The sequence below is a fragment of the Tyto alba genome, unplaced genomic scaffold, assembly GCF_018691265.1.
Source record: "Tyto alba isolate M040663 unplaced genomic scaffold, T.alba_DEE_v4.0 Super-Scaffold_30, whole genome shotgun sequence".
NCBI classification, from domain to species: domain Eukaryota; kingdom Metazoa; phylum Chordata; class Aves; order Strigiformes; family Tytonidae; genus Tyto; species Tyto alba.
In genome coordinates this window covers 217,045-230,968 of record NW_024881305.1, presented here as the reverse complement: position 1 = coordinate 230,968, position 13,924 = coordinate 217,045, and the positions used below count along the sequence as shown (strand labels likewise).

Here is a 13,924-nt window from a genome sequence, read left to right as displayed (position 1 = left end):
CAATGTTTCTCAGACCACCGTTACCATAACACTAGGTTTCTCAGACCACTATTTTGAATTCCCCTTAACCTGTTTTCGACACACCACAGTACACAAGGCCGAAGCATCCTTGACATTCCTCATGTATCAGCAGCTGCGAGCAGCTGCAGGCAAACCCTAGTGAGGCCCAGCATCAGCAGCTAGAGCAGGCTCTGATCATACAGTTGCTCGGTGGGCTCAGGACCCTTGTCTCTGAGCCATTCTCCAACACGTCTCCTTCTATCAATTGTGCAGTGCTGGGGGTTTTGATGAGAGAAGCCAAACCCTGCCCTACAGTCCCCAGTATCCTCTAGCTTCATCTTGGCTCGACAGAATATGATCTTTCCTGGTGAGGGAGACTCTCCAGTCCTACTCTGTTTCAGTTTGTCAGGGGCCCTGAGAGTATTTTTCCTGTATTTTGGCCAAACCCGAAAATCCCAGTTCGCTATCCTGATCGGAGCCCGGATCTATCCTCTCATCAAACACCTGCCTGTTTTCTTGCAATTCATACTGGAAGATTTTCTCTCAGTCTAGTGAATTTGGCAAAATTGCATGAAGCCTCTGAGGAGTGTTATGTTCAGCAGTGAGATGACTTTGCAAGTTTCTTATCTGCTCTTACAGGCATTCAATTGTCTCTTTCTCTGCTTGTTTTTCCTTTCCAGCCGCAATTAACGCAGCCCCTAGAACAGCACAGATGGTTGCTTTTCCTTTCCCCAATCCCAGTTTTCACTCCTTTGCCAAAAGCGTGATCCTATCCACCAATGCTTGCCAATTCTTTTGGGCCCAAGGCATGCCAAGAGGAGAGGACAGGGATTTATAGCCCTTCAATTTCTCAAGGAAGGGGCTTCTCTGCTATTGTTGGATGCCCAAATCGATCCCGATAACAACTGTTACACAATACAAAAGGGTTACTCTAAAGTATTCAGCCTAGTGTGTGGTTACGGACCCAGTGTGGATCTTTCCAAGAAGATCCACTGTCCTCTCTCCTGTCAGGCACTTCCTTAAAGAAGGGGCCATGCTAAGGGCCCTGATCCCTTCTGGTTGGATCAGTATCACAAGGGCATCCTGTCCGTGACGACAATTTAGAAATGCTGCAGCCCAAAAGAAGCTGTTCAAAACAGCCTCCCTCCCCTTGGGACCTACGACCAAGTTTGAGATACCCTCATTCTGAATTGAGGTGAAACACCACCAGCCAACCCGTTTAACAATTTATTAATACAAAAGACACGGCAAGTGGTGAGATACAAATACTCAATGGCAACTTCTTAACTAGGTAAACAAGTCCCATGCTTACTTGGAGCTAGTTACAATTTGTTAAAGAAAGGAGAAGAGAGAAAGAGAGAGAGACAGAGACAACTTGTCTGTTAGGTTTCCCTTCCCTCACTTAATACAATGCTTAAGGAACCGTCCTGGATCTTTGTGGCCAGCACAAGTAATTAAGAACCTGGGCGTCACAAGGATGAGGCAGGTCTTAATATTCAGAGCATATCCACGCCTGTACTTATTGTTGTAAGATGTTTCAAGACTCCCAGCAATGTACATTTTCGGTTACAATCCCTGTATACGCACAAGACTAGTGAAATACTCAAGCTGTCTGAGAGAGGGTATTGACATAGCCAAAGGCTTCAGCATGATGAGGTTCTGCAAAATCAAGTTCTTTCACATAACGGTTTTTATTAACTTTATGCTCCACCTTCCTGCATGGAGACTCCATAGGAGACAAGAGGACGGCAGAGTTTGGATCACTTGGAGTTAAGTCCACTAGGGTAGCAGAATCACGGACGCTTCCAAGAGAAATTTCACCCAATTCCTTCAGTGAAGCAGGTGGGATTAGAGGGCAGGCATCTCGAGCTCTGAAGATGTTCTGAATGAGCTACTCCGCATCTAGGCTCCATGGCACCAGGTCAGTTGGGATGGCCTGTGCCACCATCACCTTGCTGATTTTCTCCTCCTCCCGAGAAGAAGTTGTTTTTTCATCCAGAACATTTTCAAGCATCTCTTGATACACAGCAGAACTGGAGGGAGCTGGATCGCTCGACCCAGAAGTTGTGGCGGTCAAATGCTCTTCAGATGAGTCAGTCCCGTTAGCGGTGTCCTCATTAAGAAGCAGCCCACTGTCTGCCACCTCCTCCAGAGCTTGGTCCTCCGTGGTGAGGCTGCCTGGCATCGTGGCACACAACGCTAACGGCTTCCCCTCTGAGTCTCACATGGACTCCAGGCACTGCTCATCTCTCACAGAGCTCTTCTGAGCCATCCCCAGGCCCTGCAGCAAAGCTTCCAGTTTCTTGTTTGCAATGCTTATGGCTGTGAAGTATTTCTGAATTATTTTGCCTTTCTCAGCCAAGCTGTTTCTCATGCTTTCAACAGCCTGCTGGAGTTCCTGACTTTCCCTTCTCGCTTCCCAGAAGTGCAGCTCCAGCTCCATATGCTTACACTCTTCCTCAACCCAGTCTTCCTTCATCCATGCCAGATGAGCCTTGAGCTCTTCTATTTCTGTTTCCCTGCAGCAAAAGCAAAATGCAGTGGCAGTGCTGTGGACGGTCAGTGAAAGAGTGCAGCGCTTGCCGTCTGGCCTCCTGCCTCGCCCTGGAGGCGATGGGAAGCGGCTGCCCGGATGCGTCCCCCGTGCCTGCCAGCAGCTCGGCACCTGCAGCCAGAGCCAACACGGGCCTCGGGCACAGGACGGCTCGGGGCTGCAGCCCCCCGCCTTGCTTTGCACCCACCCAGCCCCGCGTGGGGCCAGGGGCTGCTGCCTTGGCCTGCGAGGAGTGGGGAGAGGGGGCCCCCACGTGAGATCCAGCCCGCGCAGATGCAGAGGTCGGGCGATGCGAGCGGGACCAAGAGCTCCCTGGGCCTCTGGCCCTGGGGCTCCGTGCAGAGCCCGCTCTGTGCCCGCCTGGGTTGTGTGTCACTGCTTCGCTTCGCGTCCATACAAAGGGCTGTTGTGAACCATTCAGTCCCCAAGGGGCAAAACCACCAGTGGGCACGCTGGTGTGTGTAAGAGCTTTTCTTTCACTAGGGGAGAAGGGGGACGTTGGTAGCCACCTGTCTCTGAGCGAGGTGGAACAGGAGATGGAGCAAATACATGGTTGCAGGTAAAAACCGCTTGATGTAGAAAAGGTCGCAGTGCTAAATCAGCCTGGTAAAAAACTACTCTTTAAAAATATTCTATTGGGCAAGTTCAAAGAAAGGGAAAAGAGACACACAGTTGTATTCTTAACTAAGCCGCATGGTACGTATGCACTGAGCATCACGATGAAACCTGAAACAACTAATCAGTCTGATCATATTTCAGATTTCTTCATGAAATCTTTACATGGTCAGAAAATGAGGAGAAAGGTCCTGGATTCCCACCCCAAAATGCTCCTGAGTAAATCGTTCTAACTCTGGTTTCTGAAGGGAAATATACCTTTCCTGAAGTTTGCTCTCAGACTCCTTCAGCTTTGTTTTCAAATGCTGTACTGTAACTTCTTTCTGCTGCAGATGACTCAAGTACTGCTCTCGGTTTTGTGGCTCAATGCTGTGGTTGTCACCACAAGAAATGTATCTCCCTGATCGCCTGGAAAGGGAAGAAACCCAAACCGTCACAGAACATCACTCCTAGAGGTCTTCAGTCCTGCCAAAAAGAGACTTCCCATAGACCGACACAAAGCTTGACTCGTTTGGGGCTCCCCAGTGTCCTCACAAGTGGCTCCTCTGGAAAATCAACATCCTTGAGGAAACAGCTGGTTTGTGGCTGTCGTGCAGAGTTTACTATCTGCTGTCCTTGGTTTCAGTGCCATGCCATCAAATGAGACATTTAACTTTAAAATACTTTTACAATAAAAACTTTTTAGAACTAAAAAACCTTCTTTTTTTTTTTTTTTTTCCTCCAAATACAGCTCTTTTTTTGTTTCTTTCTCGTATCACAGTTCTCATCTGTGTTAGTGTTGCCTGAGAGCATAGTGTTACCCAAACTGTTTTAACACTCACAATACTGATGCTGTATGTATTAGCTGCAAGACCAGACTTACTCGTCTACCTCTGCACTAGCAACACTTGCACTATCCTGAAAAAAACTGCTGTGCTTACTCGAGAGAGAAAGATCTTTTGCTTCCAGCAGCAGACATGGGGACTTCATGTGCTGAAATAGTGCCTGTGCTGCTTGGAGAGATGAAATTGGCTTCACTCCCTGGAAAGGAAAAGGGAAGATTGGAAACATGATGGAAAGTAGAACACAAAGACTGTTTTCAAAATAACAGCAAATCACAAGCATTCTCCCTTTGTGCGTGCTGGGTGAACTTTAGAACTTGCATGAATTTTCAACCATCCCTAAGGGCAAGCACTGGATTTTCAACATGGCTTCAGAACTGGCACTTCCAGAGGAGCAGGAGAAACATCTGGACACGAACCCCTGATGCTACAGAAGCCATGTTAGGACTCGGTGGGGATGTCTTGCACCCCTCCATAGCCGGGACCCGTGTCTTCACAGCCTTAAAGACGGTGAGACATCCACCAACCACCCTCACCTTCTGGCAGCTCTTAGCAAGCGGTCTGAGGATCAGCCCTGTTCGGATTTAACCCAACACTTTCCCAGCCTCCCCATGTGCCAGCGTTGGGATCAGCCCCTGCTTCTCTGTGCCTCTCGTTCAGCCCAGCCCAGATATTCCTCGGCCCGAGCTGAGTGCTGAAATGCACAGCCCAGCTCTTGCAAAGGGTAATCCCAGGGGCCCAGTTTCGCCACCGCTAATCAACTCCATGCCAGTACAACACCCCTGATGATCAGACCCAAGTAGCCACAGCTGGAACCAAATCAGAGCCACCTGCAAGTCTGCAAGGGAAGGGAGGGAAAGCAGCAAAGCCTCTTCGTGTCACAGAGTATTTATATAATTCCTACAGATGCAGCTGTCAGTGACCCTCCTCCTTGGGGAACCAAAATGACCGTGGGACACAATGTCTGAAGTTTCCACGGTCTTTTCCTGATAAACAAAATGCTCCCATCTAAGAGACTAAGATACTAAATGCTCTCTTGGTATCACGGTCCTCCCAAATCTAATTTTCCAAGCAAGACCCGAATGGGTAAACACATCATACAGATTTCATACCTCTGGTGTTCAGGCCCCCATATCATTCCACCCCGTTAAAGATGCCAGCAGCTTTCCAAAGCCACGTCCTGGCTGTGGCACAGAGAAGAGGAGCCCTAGCCAAGAGTCGTCTCTGGTTAAGTAGAACACATCATAACCAGATGTCGCTATCAAAAGCTTTTTGAGGAAACGAGCCTTAATAATTGAGCCGCCTGGCTTGCAGCGTAGTGCTGGGAAGGGCTGCCGAGCTAGGCACGGCTGGTAAGAGTGAGCAGAGCCTGAAAATGGAACCACCCCAAAGGCTGAGCTTTCTGAGAGCGTGAACTGCATCTGAGACCCAGTGATGTGTCTGCAAAGCATAAATTAACCTGTCTGGCCCCAATTCTGAAAACAGCCACACACAAGCTTAACTCTGAGCACAGGAGACTACTTTTGCTTAAAATTAGGCATGTGGCTATTTACAGGCTCTTCAAGAACATTTTAAAAATTAAAGGGGTCACTGCCAGTATCGGTTCCAAGTGTGCTACTTATGCTCAAGCCAGCTCTGCGTAGAGCAGAGCTCAACAGCACTGGTACTAGGAGAGCTTGAAAAATATTTTCTCCCATTTGGTAAACATCCCTAAGAAAAACATCATGGCATCTATCCATAAAATATTAATTGCAACAGATTCTCCTGGGTAATTGGGACTTCTGTCTTAGAAACACCCTACCAAAGCGGTGAAACTCCGTGCCTAGCAGCAGTGCGGGCAGGACCGAACACGGCCTCTCACCTCTCCTAACGCCGCTCTCCCGGCTGACAGCTCCCTAGGGATGCCTGTTGACTGGTTTTGTCGCTGGGACAACGTGATTGCAAAAGCTCACACGTTTAAGCCCCAGAAGAGCCCACCGAAGCAGCGTTAACCATGAAAGAGGTTAGCATTTCTCAAGAAACACATTCTTTTGTCCCACCCGTGCGGTGCAGCCATTGCACCCACGTTTGGGTGTGGAAGTGGCCCGCGTTTAACTCTGCTCTTTGCACTGTGTGCAAGGATAATGACACAGTACAGTGTCCATATATCCCACTGCATTCAGAGTGCTGATGGGTAGAGCAGATTAGGTATATTTGCTCTACTGGGACAGGATGCAAGCACTGAAACATCACGACATGTGTGTTGAGACAGCATATACATTCCTTACACAGGGCCACACAATAGCCCCACATGGATGCCTGGTGTATGGCATCCCAGTCTGCTATTTCTGGCCATGTCAGGTGGTCGGATACCTTTTTGGATGGTCTCCTGGCCTTGCTATTAACATTTTGCTTGTACTAGACTGTTGAAGATTTTTCCTCCTATAAGAATAAAGCTCAAACCTGCCTGTGTGCATTTTATTGTCCATTGGCTTTCTAAATGGTAAGATTACAGTATGGGAGAAAGGAAAAAGGTCAAGGAATATCTGTGACAGGAACACTGCCAGCTGACCACATGAACAGGATTCCTACAACTCAGGATGTAGATGAGCTTATGAAAGTTTAGTCTTTTTGTGTAACTCGTTTGTATTTGCAACTTCAGCACTATTTCATAGCTGCCAAAGTCTAGATACCATGGAACTTAACTTGCCTCTCTTCTTACTGCATAAACATGACCTTGTTATGTATATACATACATCTATCAGTCCTGATGCTGGGTTTTGCATATAGTCACACAGTGAAACACAGCTGTGAGTAAAACAGTGCTGACAGAGACAGCTTGTGCTCAAAACGTAAAGCACCTAAATTTGCTGAGCTTCCTTGCCTTCAAAAACATCCTGTCACGTGAGAAAGAGACCAAAATATGAACATGTATGGTCACCACTCTGCTGCAGCAACTAGAGGAATAACTGGAACACTGTCTCTGTAGATGGCTTTATTTAGAGAGCCCGGGGGGAGAGAGAGGGCCTGACTGTGTAAAAACACCCAGTAAAGCCATTAGAAACAGCTGAAAAAGTGGAGAGAATTCAGTTGTAATGCTCACTGTTGGAAGGACCCGCATGTTTAAGAGACTGAGATTAATTTATCCTAGAAACCTTTTACTCACAGCTACGTCTCTACTTCCCATCTTTAACAGCATAAGCAGTGTGTTTCCAGGAAGCATTAATGCTGCTCCTATTCTATTTAATATGAGGTTGTTCCTGCGAGATTGTTTTTGTATTCTCCCTCTGCCCCTGTCTCATTCTCTCCACGACCATGAGGTCTAAAGTCAGTGGAAGAAGCTGAGGATGTGCCTGGGCATGCCGAGAAGCAGGTCGGCTTGAAAAGCACCCGACAGCTCGGTGCCTGGCTCCTCTCTAAGACCAGGGTGGGTGTTTCACACCGCACCAGAGATATCAGGGTCCACACAGGAGCAGCCCGAGGAAAGCTCCCTTCTGCTGCCTGCTTTACTGGGGAAAGGATCCAGCTAGGATCTGCAGGGCCACATTGAGCTTTGAACTGGGAGGAGGCTGCACATCCCCTCCCCATCACACCACCTGGGACACGCACAGCATCCAGCAGTAAGGACCGGACGAGGAGACGGGGTTCCCATCCTCCCAGCTTCTTCTCATGGCCCTCTGCAGGAGGTGGGATGCCTGCCTGTCTTCATTACTCCCTGCTACGTGCTGGAATCCAAACAGGCCTGAGTTCCCCACAGCTCCCACTTCCATCAGAAGACCCTACCCAAGATCTGCAACCAACACTTTCTCCTTGTCACACATAACACTACAGAACAGGACTGGCAAGTCCGTTTTACAGCTATTCTGCCTGTTACATTGCTACATTCACATGTGAAAAAGAGAAAAAAAAAATAATACAAACCTCTCTCAATGGGGTCATTAGAACGGTTGCTCTCACAAAGGTTGTTCAAGACCAGGTCGGGCTCAGCAAAGACCTGCTGAGCAAACGCCCGAGCTGCCGACTTCTCACAGGTCTCCTCCCATGCCTGCAGCGGTTCTGTCTGCTGGCGTTCGCGAGGTTCCTGCCGAGACAACGCCGCCTGTGAAACATGCAGGCTTTAGCTGTCACTTCTCTGATCTGGAGGAACAACTCGGCAAACAACATAATGACTGAGGACATCAGTATATGCAGCACCTGGTCCCTCCAGCCTCTATTTCTGCAAAAAGTGTTCACAGGAGAAAGTGCTGGAAAGCAGGCTCGCATGGCACCTGTGCAGTAGGAAAACCCCTGTGGGCTAGATGGGAACTTCTTCCTTGGTGTACTGGTTTTATTTTTGGTAAGCCTGGCAAGCGTCTGGAGAGTGGCCAGACTAAGCCTTTCCTGCTGCTTTAGTGTGCCCTGATCTCCAGACACGTGGCTTTACTGGCGTGGCAAACAGAGATGGCAGTTAGCCGTGGGGCAAGTGGAAGGTGGTCCAGGATTTTCTGCACTTTCCAGCATTCGTGGGTGTTTTTCTACCCTGTTTGTTATAACAAACGGGAAATCTGACTATATCCTTAGAAGGCAAGACTGACAAAACACATGTGTAAGGTTGAGTAAGAATGAATAATAAAGGCTTTCCTTTTCTGCTTACTCCTGATTGGGAATTACTCATATTGAGAGCTTGGAAATCACGGGTGCAGGTGCGCTACTACTTAGCTTTTAAGGTAGAAGGATACATTTTGGAATTTCAGAGCCTTGCGAGTATTCGTTTAGGGCATTATCATCAGGAACACAGCTAAGATAAGTGCTTGACTTACAACTGTACGAGGTACAGAAAAAAATTGCTCTCAGGCTTGCCTTCTTGATGAGCCATCTAAGGAGGCAAAGTCACCAGAGCAAGACTGCTTCCAAGAAAGCAGTCTGCTGCCTCGGTTCTGCCACAGAAACTGACTGCAGATAGGGGCTGTTTTGCTACAGGGTTTGTGAGCCCAGCTTTGCCTCATACCTCTCCTTTGTCGGCTGCCCTGGCCATGGCTCCTCCGCCCTCTGCCAGGCCGCAGAGCAACGAGGGTGGTCGCTCAAGGGGCACGTCTGCCTGACCTACCACATCCGCCTCTATTCCGTGGTCCCCAGGCTCATCTGAACACAGCTCTGGAAAGCAAAGGCATAAGGAATGACACGTGTTGGGGTCAGATGAGCTTTAACAGCCACGACTCTGCCTGTTGATTCCGCAGGCCAAATTACATGCCAAGAATGTGCTGCAAAATGATTCCTCTGAAGGAAACTGGCAAAACCCTGCACCCCAAGTGAGGAGCGACCCTCTGATGCCGTCTGCTGCCCCCCTCGGGAAGGGTCCCGGCAGCACTGTCACTCAGCAGATGTCGGTCATCACAGTCCAGAGCTCCGGCTCTCACCATGAAGAACATGCACGTTCTCTTCCTACCTCGGCCAGAAGAGCCCTGGAGGTGAGAGCACACCTGAAATGTGGGCACTTGGTCTGAACCGGACCTGTCTCCTACGGGAGAGCTGAGAGACCTTGCTCAGAAAAGATGCGCTACAGAGGCCACGAGACAACGTGCATCAGTCAGGCCGTAAGAGACCAAAACTTTCAGCGCAGACCACCTCGTTCTGGGAGAAACCCAGTGCCAATGGAGAAAAGCCTGGGGGCCGCCGGGCAGCAGTGCAGCAGGCTTGGCAGGGCGCCGGCAGTGGCACTGTTCACAAACCTCAGGCCACGTCTGAGGAGCATCTGGAAAGAGCAAAGCAAGAAGCCCTGGCCTGTGTGCCAGGAGGTGCACTGAAACTGAAGAAAGGTCATCTAACCTCTGGGAAAGGTCACCCTAATTCACCCCGTGTGTTAAGGTTCGAAGCGGTGAATTCCAGGATGTTACAAGGGCAACGGTTAGAGAACCGCAACCCAAGGGGACGCTCCCAAATGCCCCATGAATCGCCTTTTCCAGGTTCATCTGGACCCACGTGCTTTGAGTTGGACCTGAAATTCAAAGCTTTACAGCATTCTACCTGTCTGCACATCAGCGTGCTCTCTGCTGTCCTCAGGCTCAGGCGCTTTGGGCTCCAGCTGCTTCTGGGTTCTCTTGCTGCTTGGGCTCCCTTGCTGCTTGGCCAGGGTTCTATTGCAGTCTTCTTCTCGGTGCCTTTGAGCCTGAGGACAGCAATGTGGGATACTCTGGGCAGGCAGCAGGAAAAAGAATCCATCCCAGATTACTTTCCGTGTGGAAGTGGTAATCCTTCTCCCCACAGGGAAATGAAGACGATGGCCTTTGGCCCCACAGACTTGCAGTTCAGGGCCACGAGCCTGAGGAGGGGGGAGTCATGTTCTCTGTGCCCCACGGGGGTTTTTGCTCCCAAGGCTGGGGCTGCACCCAGCTCCTCGGGACCTGCCCACAGGGCACTGCCCCAGCACCCTTCTCGGGTGCTGTGTGGTCTAGAAAAGCCACAGCTGGGCACCAGTCACTGGCGTGGAGCACAGGGGACACGGGCTGCCCGTCTGTGCTCTCTGCCCCGGCACTGGAGATTTCTGCCCAAACCCCACCAGGGAGAAAGAGGCCTCTGTCTTGATGGCTTCCCATCCCAGAAAAGCTGCCCTTCCTCTCCCGAGGCCTCTCCCACCCATACACAATGCCAAGGTGGAGAAAGGTAGCCACTGCTTACTTTTGCCTGGCACTGAACCAGAGTCTCGATGATCTGGGCAGCCATCGTCACCGGCTAGACAAGAGAACAAAGGCCAAGTGGGAGACGCTCCTCTGATGGTCTGTGCTAGAAAGCAGCGTCACTCCCGTGAGCCAGCTGGAACGACTTAGACACTTACAGATCTGCAGAGGCCCAAGACCGTCACAAGGAGATTAAGCGAGGGCAGTGTGGTCACTCGTGTTCCCTGGGCTGTGCTGCTTTGCCTGTGCACAGGGAATGGACAAAGGGAGAGCTCTGTGTCACTGAGCCTGGCTTTGCCCTCTCCCCTGCCAGCCCGTCCAGCACCATTTGCATCCAAACAGCCAAAGAAGAAGTCCAGGCGCAAAAGGGGCAAGTGGAGACAGCTGGATCTTGACTTGCCGTTACTTTCCCAAGGCAAGGCTGAGCAACTCGGGCAGTGCTGCCCCGCAGCTGCCCCAGCAGTGCGGGTACCTCTGCCCCAACCCTCGAGCTGCCTTGCAGCTGCAGCTGGAGCATCCCACCAACGGCCACGGTGGCACCAGAGGTTTGCTACTCCAGCAGGGCTTACCTGAGGATGGCGTCCAGCCAGAGTTCTTTCACCTCTTGCGAGCTGCAGGAGACAGGAGAACCAGTGTCACACCCCACTGCCACCAGCTAGGTGTTGTGCAGTTTTCCCTCCGGAGAACAAAGTCAAAGCCAAGGAGGGTCTGCTCATGATGCAGCCTCGTCTCTCCAGGAGTCCCTTTTGATGCTGCAACTCTGCAGCCTTTGGGATGCCCCTGAGCTGAGGAGCGCTGTCGCAGACACGGGGCTTCTCCAGAGCGGGGAGCGACAGCCCAGCTCTGCCAGAACTGCACCTGGGTTTTCCTGGGAGCAAACGGGACCGCCTGTCTGCACACAGCCCCTGCCTCAGCCCACGCCTTGCCTCACCCCTTTGACAGCGCACACCTTGTGCACGGGCTGTTTCCAGAGGGGAGAGGCTCAGCTCGGAAAAGAAGCCGAGCTGCAAAACGCTTCCCAAGCAAAGCGGTGCCTCTGCTTTCCCTCCCCGCCCCGTGCCGTGGACCTGAGGAGCCAGCTGGGCTCTGAAGGCGAGCACTGGGCCAGACAGCCCAACGCCTGGGTGACACGTCACCACGACTCACCCAAAAGTGACCCCGCAGAGGCTGGTGGGCCAGACGAGGATGAGGGTACAGCTGCAGTCCAGGCCCAACGCTGCGTCTTCTTGTGCACACCCGCACGCCGCCTCCTCCTGGCACAGCACCCACAGCTCGCCGAGACGCACCCTGTGCTGCAGCCAGAACCTGGTGCCACATCTGCAGCCAGGAAGAGCAGGGGCTGATGGTGAGCTTGCCTTCTGGGGGGGGGCACCCATGGAAATCCTCCTTGGGAGAGCCACTGCAGCTGACAGAGCCCTGGGAAGGGCTGCCCAGCTTCACAGCTCACCCAAATCGGCAACATCCTTGCCGGCGACACCCCCTGACCCTTGTAGCCCTGGTTTCTGAGCGGCCGACCCTCCCCAGAAATCCTCCCTGGGACTTTCTGGGCCATTGGAGCAATGGCCAGCCCGAGAGGGCTTTGTGAGATGTCTCCTGAGGGCTGGCATTGGAGGCAGGAGGTGGGAAGAGAGAGTACTGCCATCCTCTCTTCTTACCTGCGCTTGGCAAAAGCAAGGGCGTCTTGGAAAAGCAGGAGGTCTCTCCTCCTCGTCCTCCCACGCCAGGTCACCTCCACACAGTCGCAGCGGAGGAGCTCGGGATGCCGTCGGGACACGAGGGCACCCGGCTGGCTGCCACCAGAGCCGCCCCTGCAAAGGACACGGTTGCGGGCGTGAGGCACGCGGCTCTGCCGGGAACAGGCCGTGCCCGGTGCCAGAGGGACAGAGCAGGCACGCACCGGGAGAAGCAGGAGGGCAGCTGGCCCATCGTGCTGCGGCCAGGCAGACACTTGGGCTGTGGAAGCGCTCAGCAAGGGGAAGAGCCAGGCCCCGCAAGGCCTTCCGAGGCTGGGCAGCGATGTCCCCGTGCCAGGGTGCTCCTGCCAGAGCCCGTCTCTCCCCAGCACTGCCCGCGCCAGCACAGTGCCGCACCGGGAGACACTGGTGTCCGTGACACCACTGGTGCCCCTTGTGATGCGTGGGAGGCCACGCCCAGGGCGGGGGCACACAGCGGGCGGGGGGGCTCCAGGGCACCAGGAGCTGCTCCTACTCGAATGGCGTTTCCCACACTCCCAGCAAACAACAGGAGCTCCCTCCAAGCTGAGGGCCCTGAACAAGGCAGAAAGCTGCGGGCAGGAGTCCCCTCAGGAGCCAGGAGAGACGCTCTGTGCCCGGCCCCTGCCAGCTGAGCCAAGGCCTTCCAAAAGGCCCTTCAGCACCTCGGCTCCTGCTGCCGCCACCTCTCCGCGCATGGTGATGTTCAGTCCTTCCACCTGGTCCTCCAGACTGGGCCCAGGGCTCAGGCCAGCCTTGGAGAGACTCTGCGCTGCAGAAAAATGGGTAACAGCCTGGATTTCCTGCTCCCACCAGGCTGCGCACAGGCAATCCTCGGCAGCAAAGCGCTGACAGCTGTGCTTAGGGAAGACACAAGAGCGGTGAGCTGAGGTCCCGGTGAGCACGCCAGTGTCAGCCCAGCAGTCCCACCAAAGCTGTCAGACTCCCCCAGAGCCCAGCCCCTTTGGTGCCACAGTGCATTTCTCTGCTTGGGCTGGCTCACAGACCTCCTGTCCCAGGGCACGAGCATCACGCCACAGGCCCAGTGTCCTCGAAGGCACCTACCCGACATATTCTGCTGACGTCGGAGGCGTGTCCATGCCTGAGAGCTGCTCAGGACTCCTGGCAGGCAGCTACCGCAGTCCGTTTGCTGCCTTTGGAGCAAGCTGAGCTCCCAGGGAGCAGCCCCAGACTCTTCTCTCGGGGAGCGGGGCCTGAGCGGGGCAGGGGTGCTGTCATTTGCTGCCAAGTGAAAAGGGAGCAGCAGCGTCCCAGGGAGCAGCCCAGGGGAGCTGGTTCTCTTCCGAGGCCACCAAAGCAGCCTGCCTCTGCCCCCAGTTTTGGGGGAAATACAGAGTGGCGCAGAGATGTTCCTCGGTTATTCAGAAGAGGGGCTGGGGTGGCCTTGGATGCCTCCATGTGATCTCAGAGGGAACATGGTGGGTGTCAGCCCTCAGCATGGTCAGGCCTTGGTGATCCCAACCTGCTGCAAGTGTGTATCGGGGGGTTTCTGGGGGCAGGACATGGTGGCGTTGCATGGAGAAACTCCCGGGTCCCTTCCCGTGGCTCCAGTTTCCCTGCTTTCCTCTG

At 52.8% G+C, this 13,924-nt stretch overlaps 1 protein-coding gene across 1 annotated transcript; it reads right to left on the bottom strand.

Moving 5' to 3' along the window:
* Positions 1 to 1,603: 1,603 nt before the first annotated feature.
* LOC122154082 (syntabulin-like) lies at positions 1,604 to 13,434 on the bottom strand. The gene is given in 11 exon segments (XM_042799929.1): positions 1,604 to 2,519; positions 3,428 to 3,611; positions 7,891 to 8,050; positions 8,957 to 9,102; positions 9,973 to 10,114; positions 10,624 to 10,677; positions 10,781 to 10,784; positions 11,192 to 11,233; positions 11,769 to 11,939; positions 12,278 to 12,430; positions 13,400 to 13,434. Coding segments are annotated over 11 exon segments (2,007 nt in total).
* Between the last annotated feature and the right edge of the window lie 490 nt (positions 13,435 to 13,924).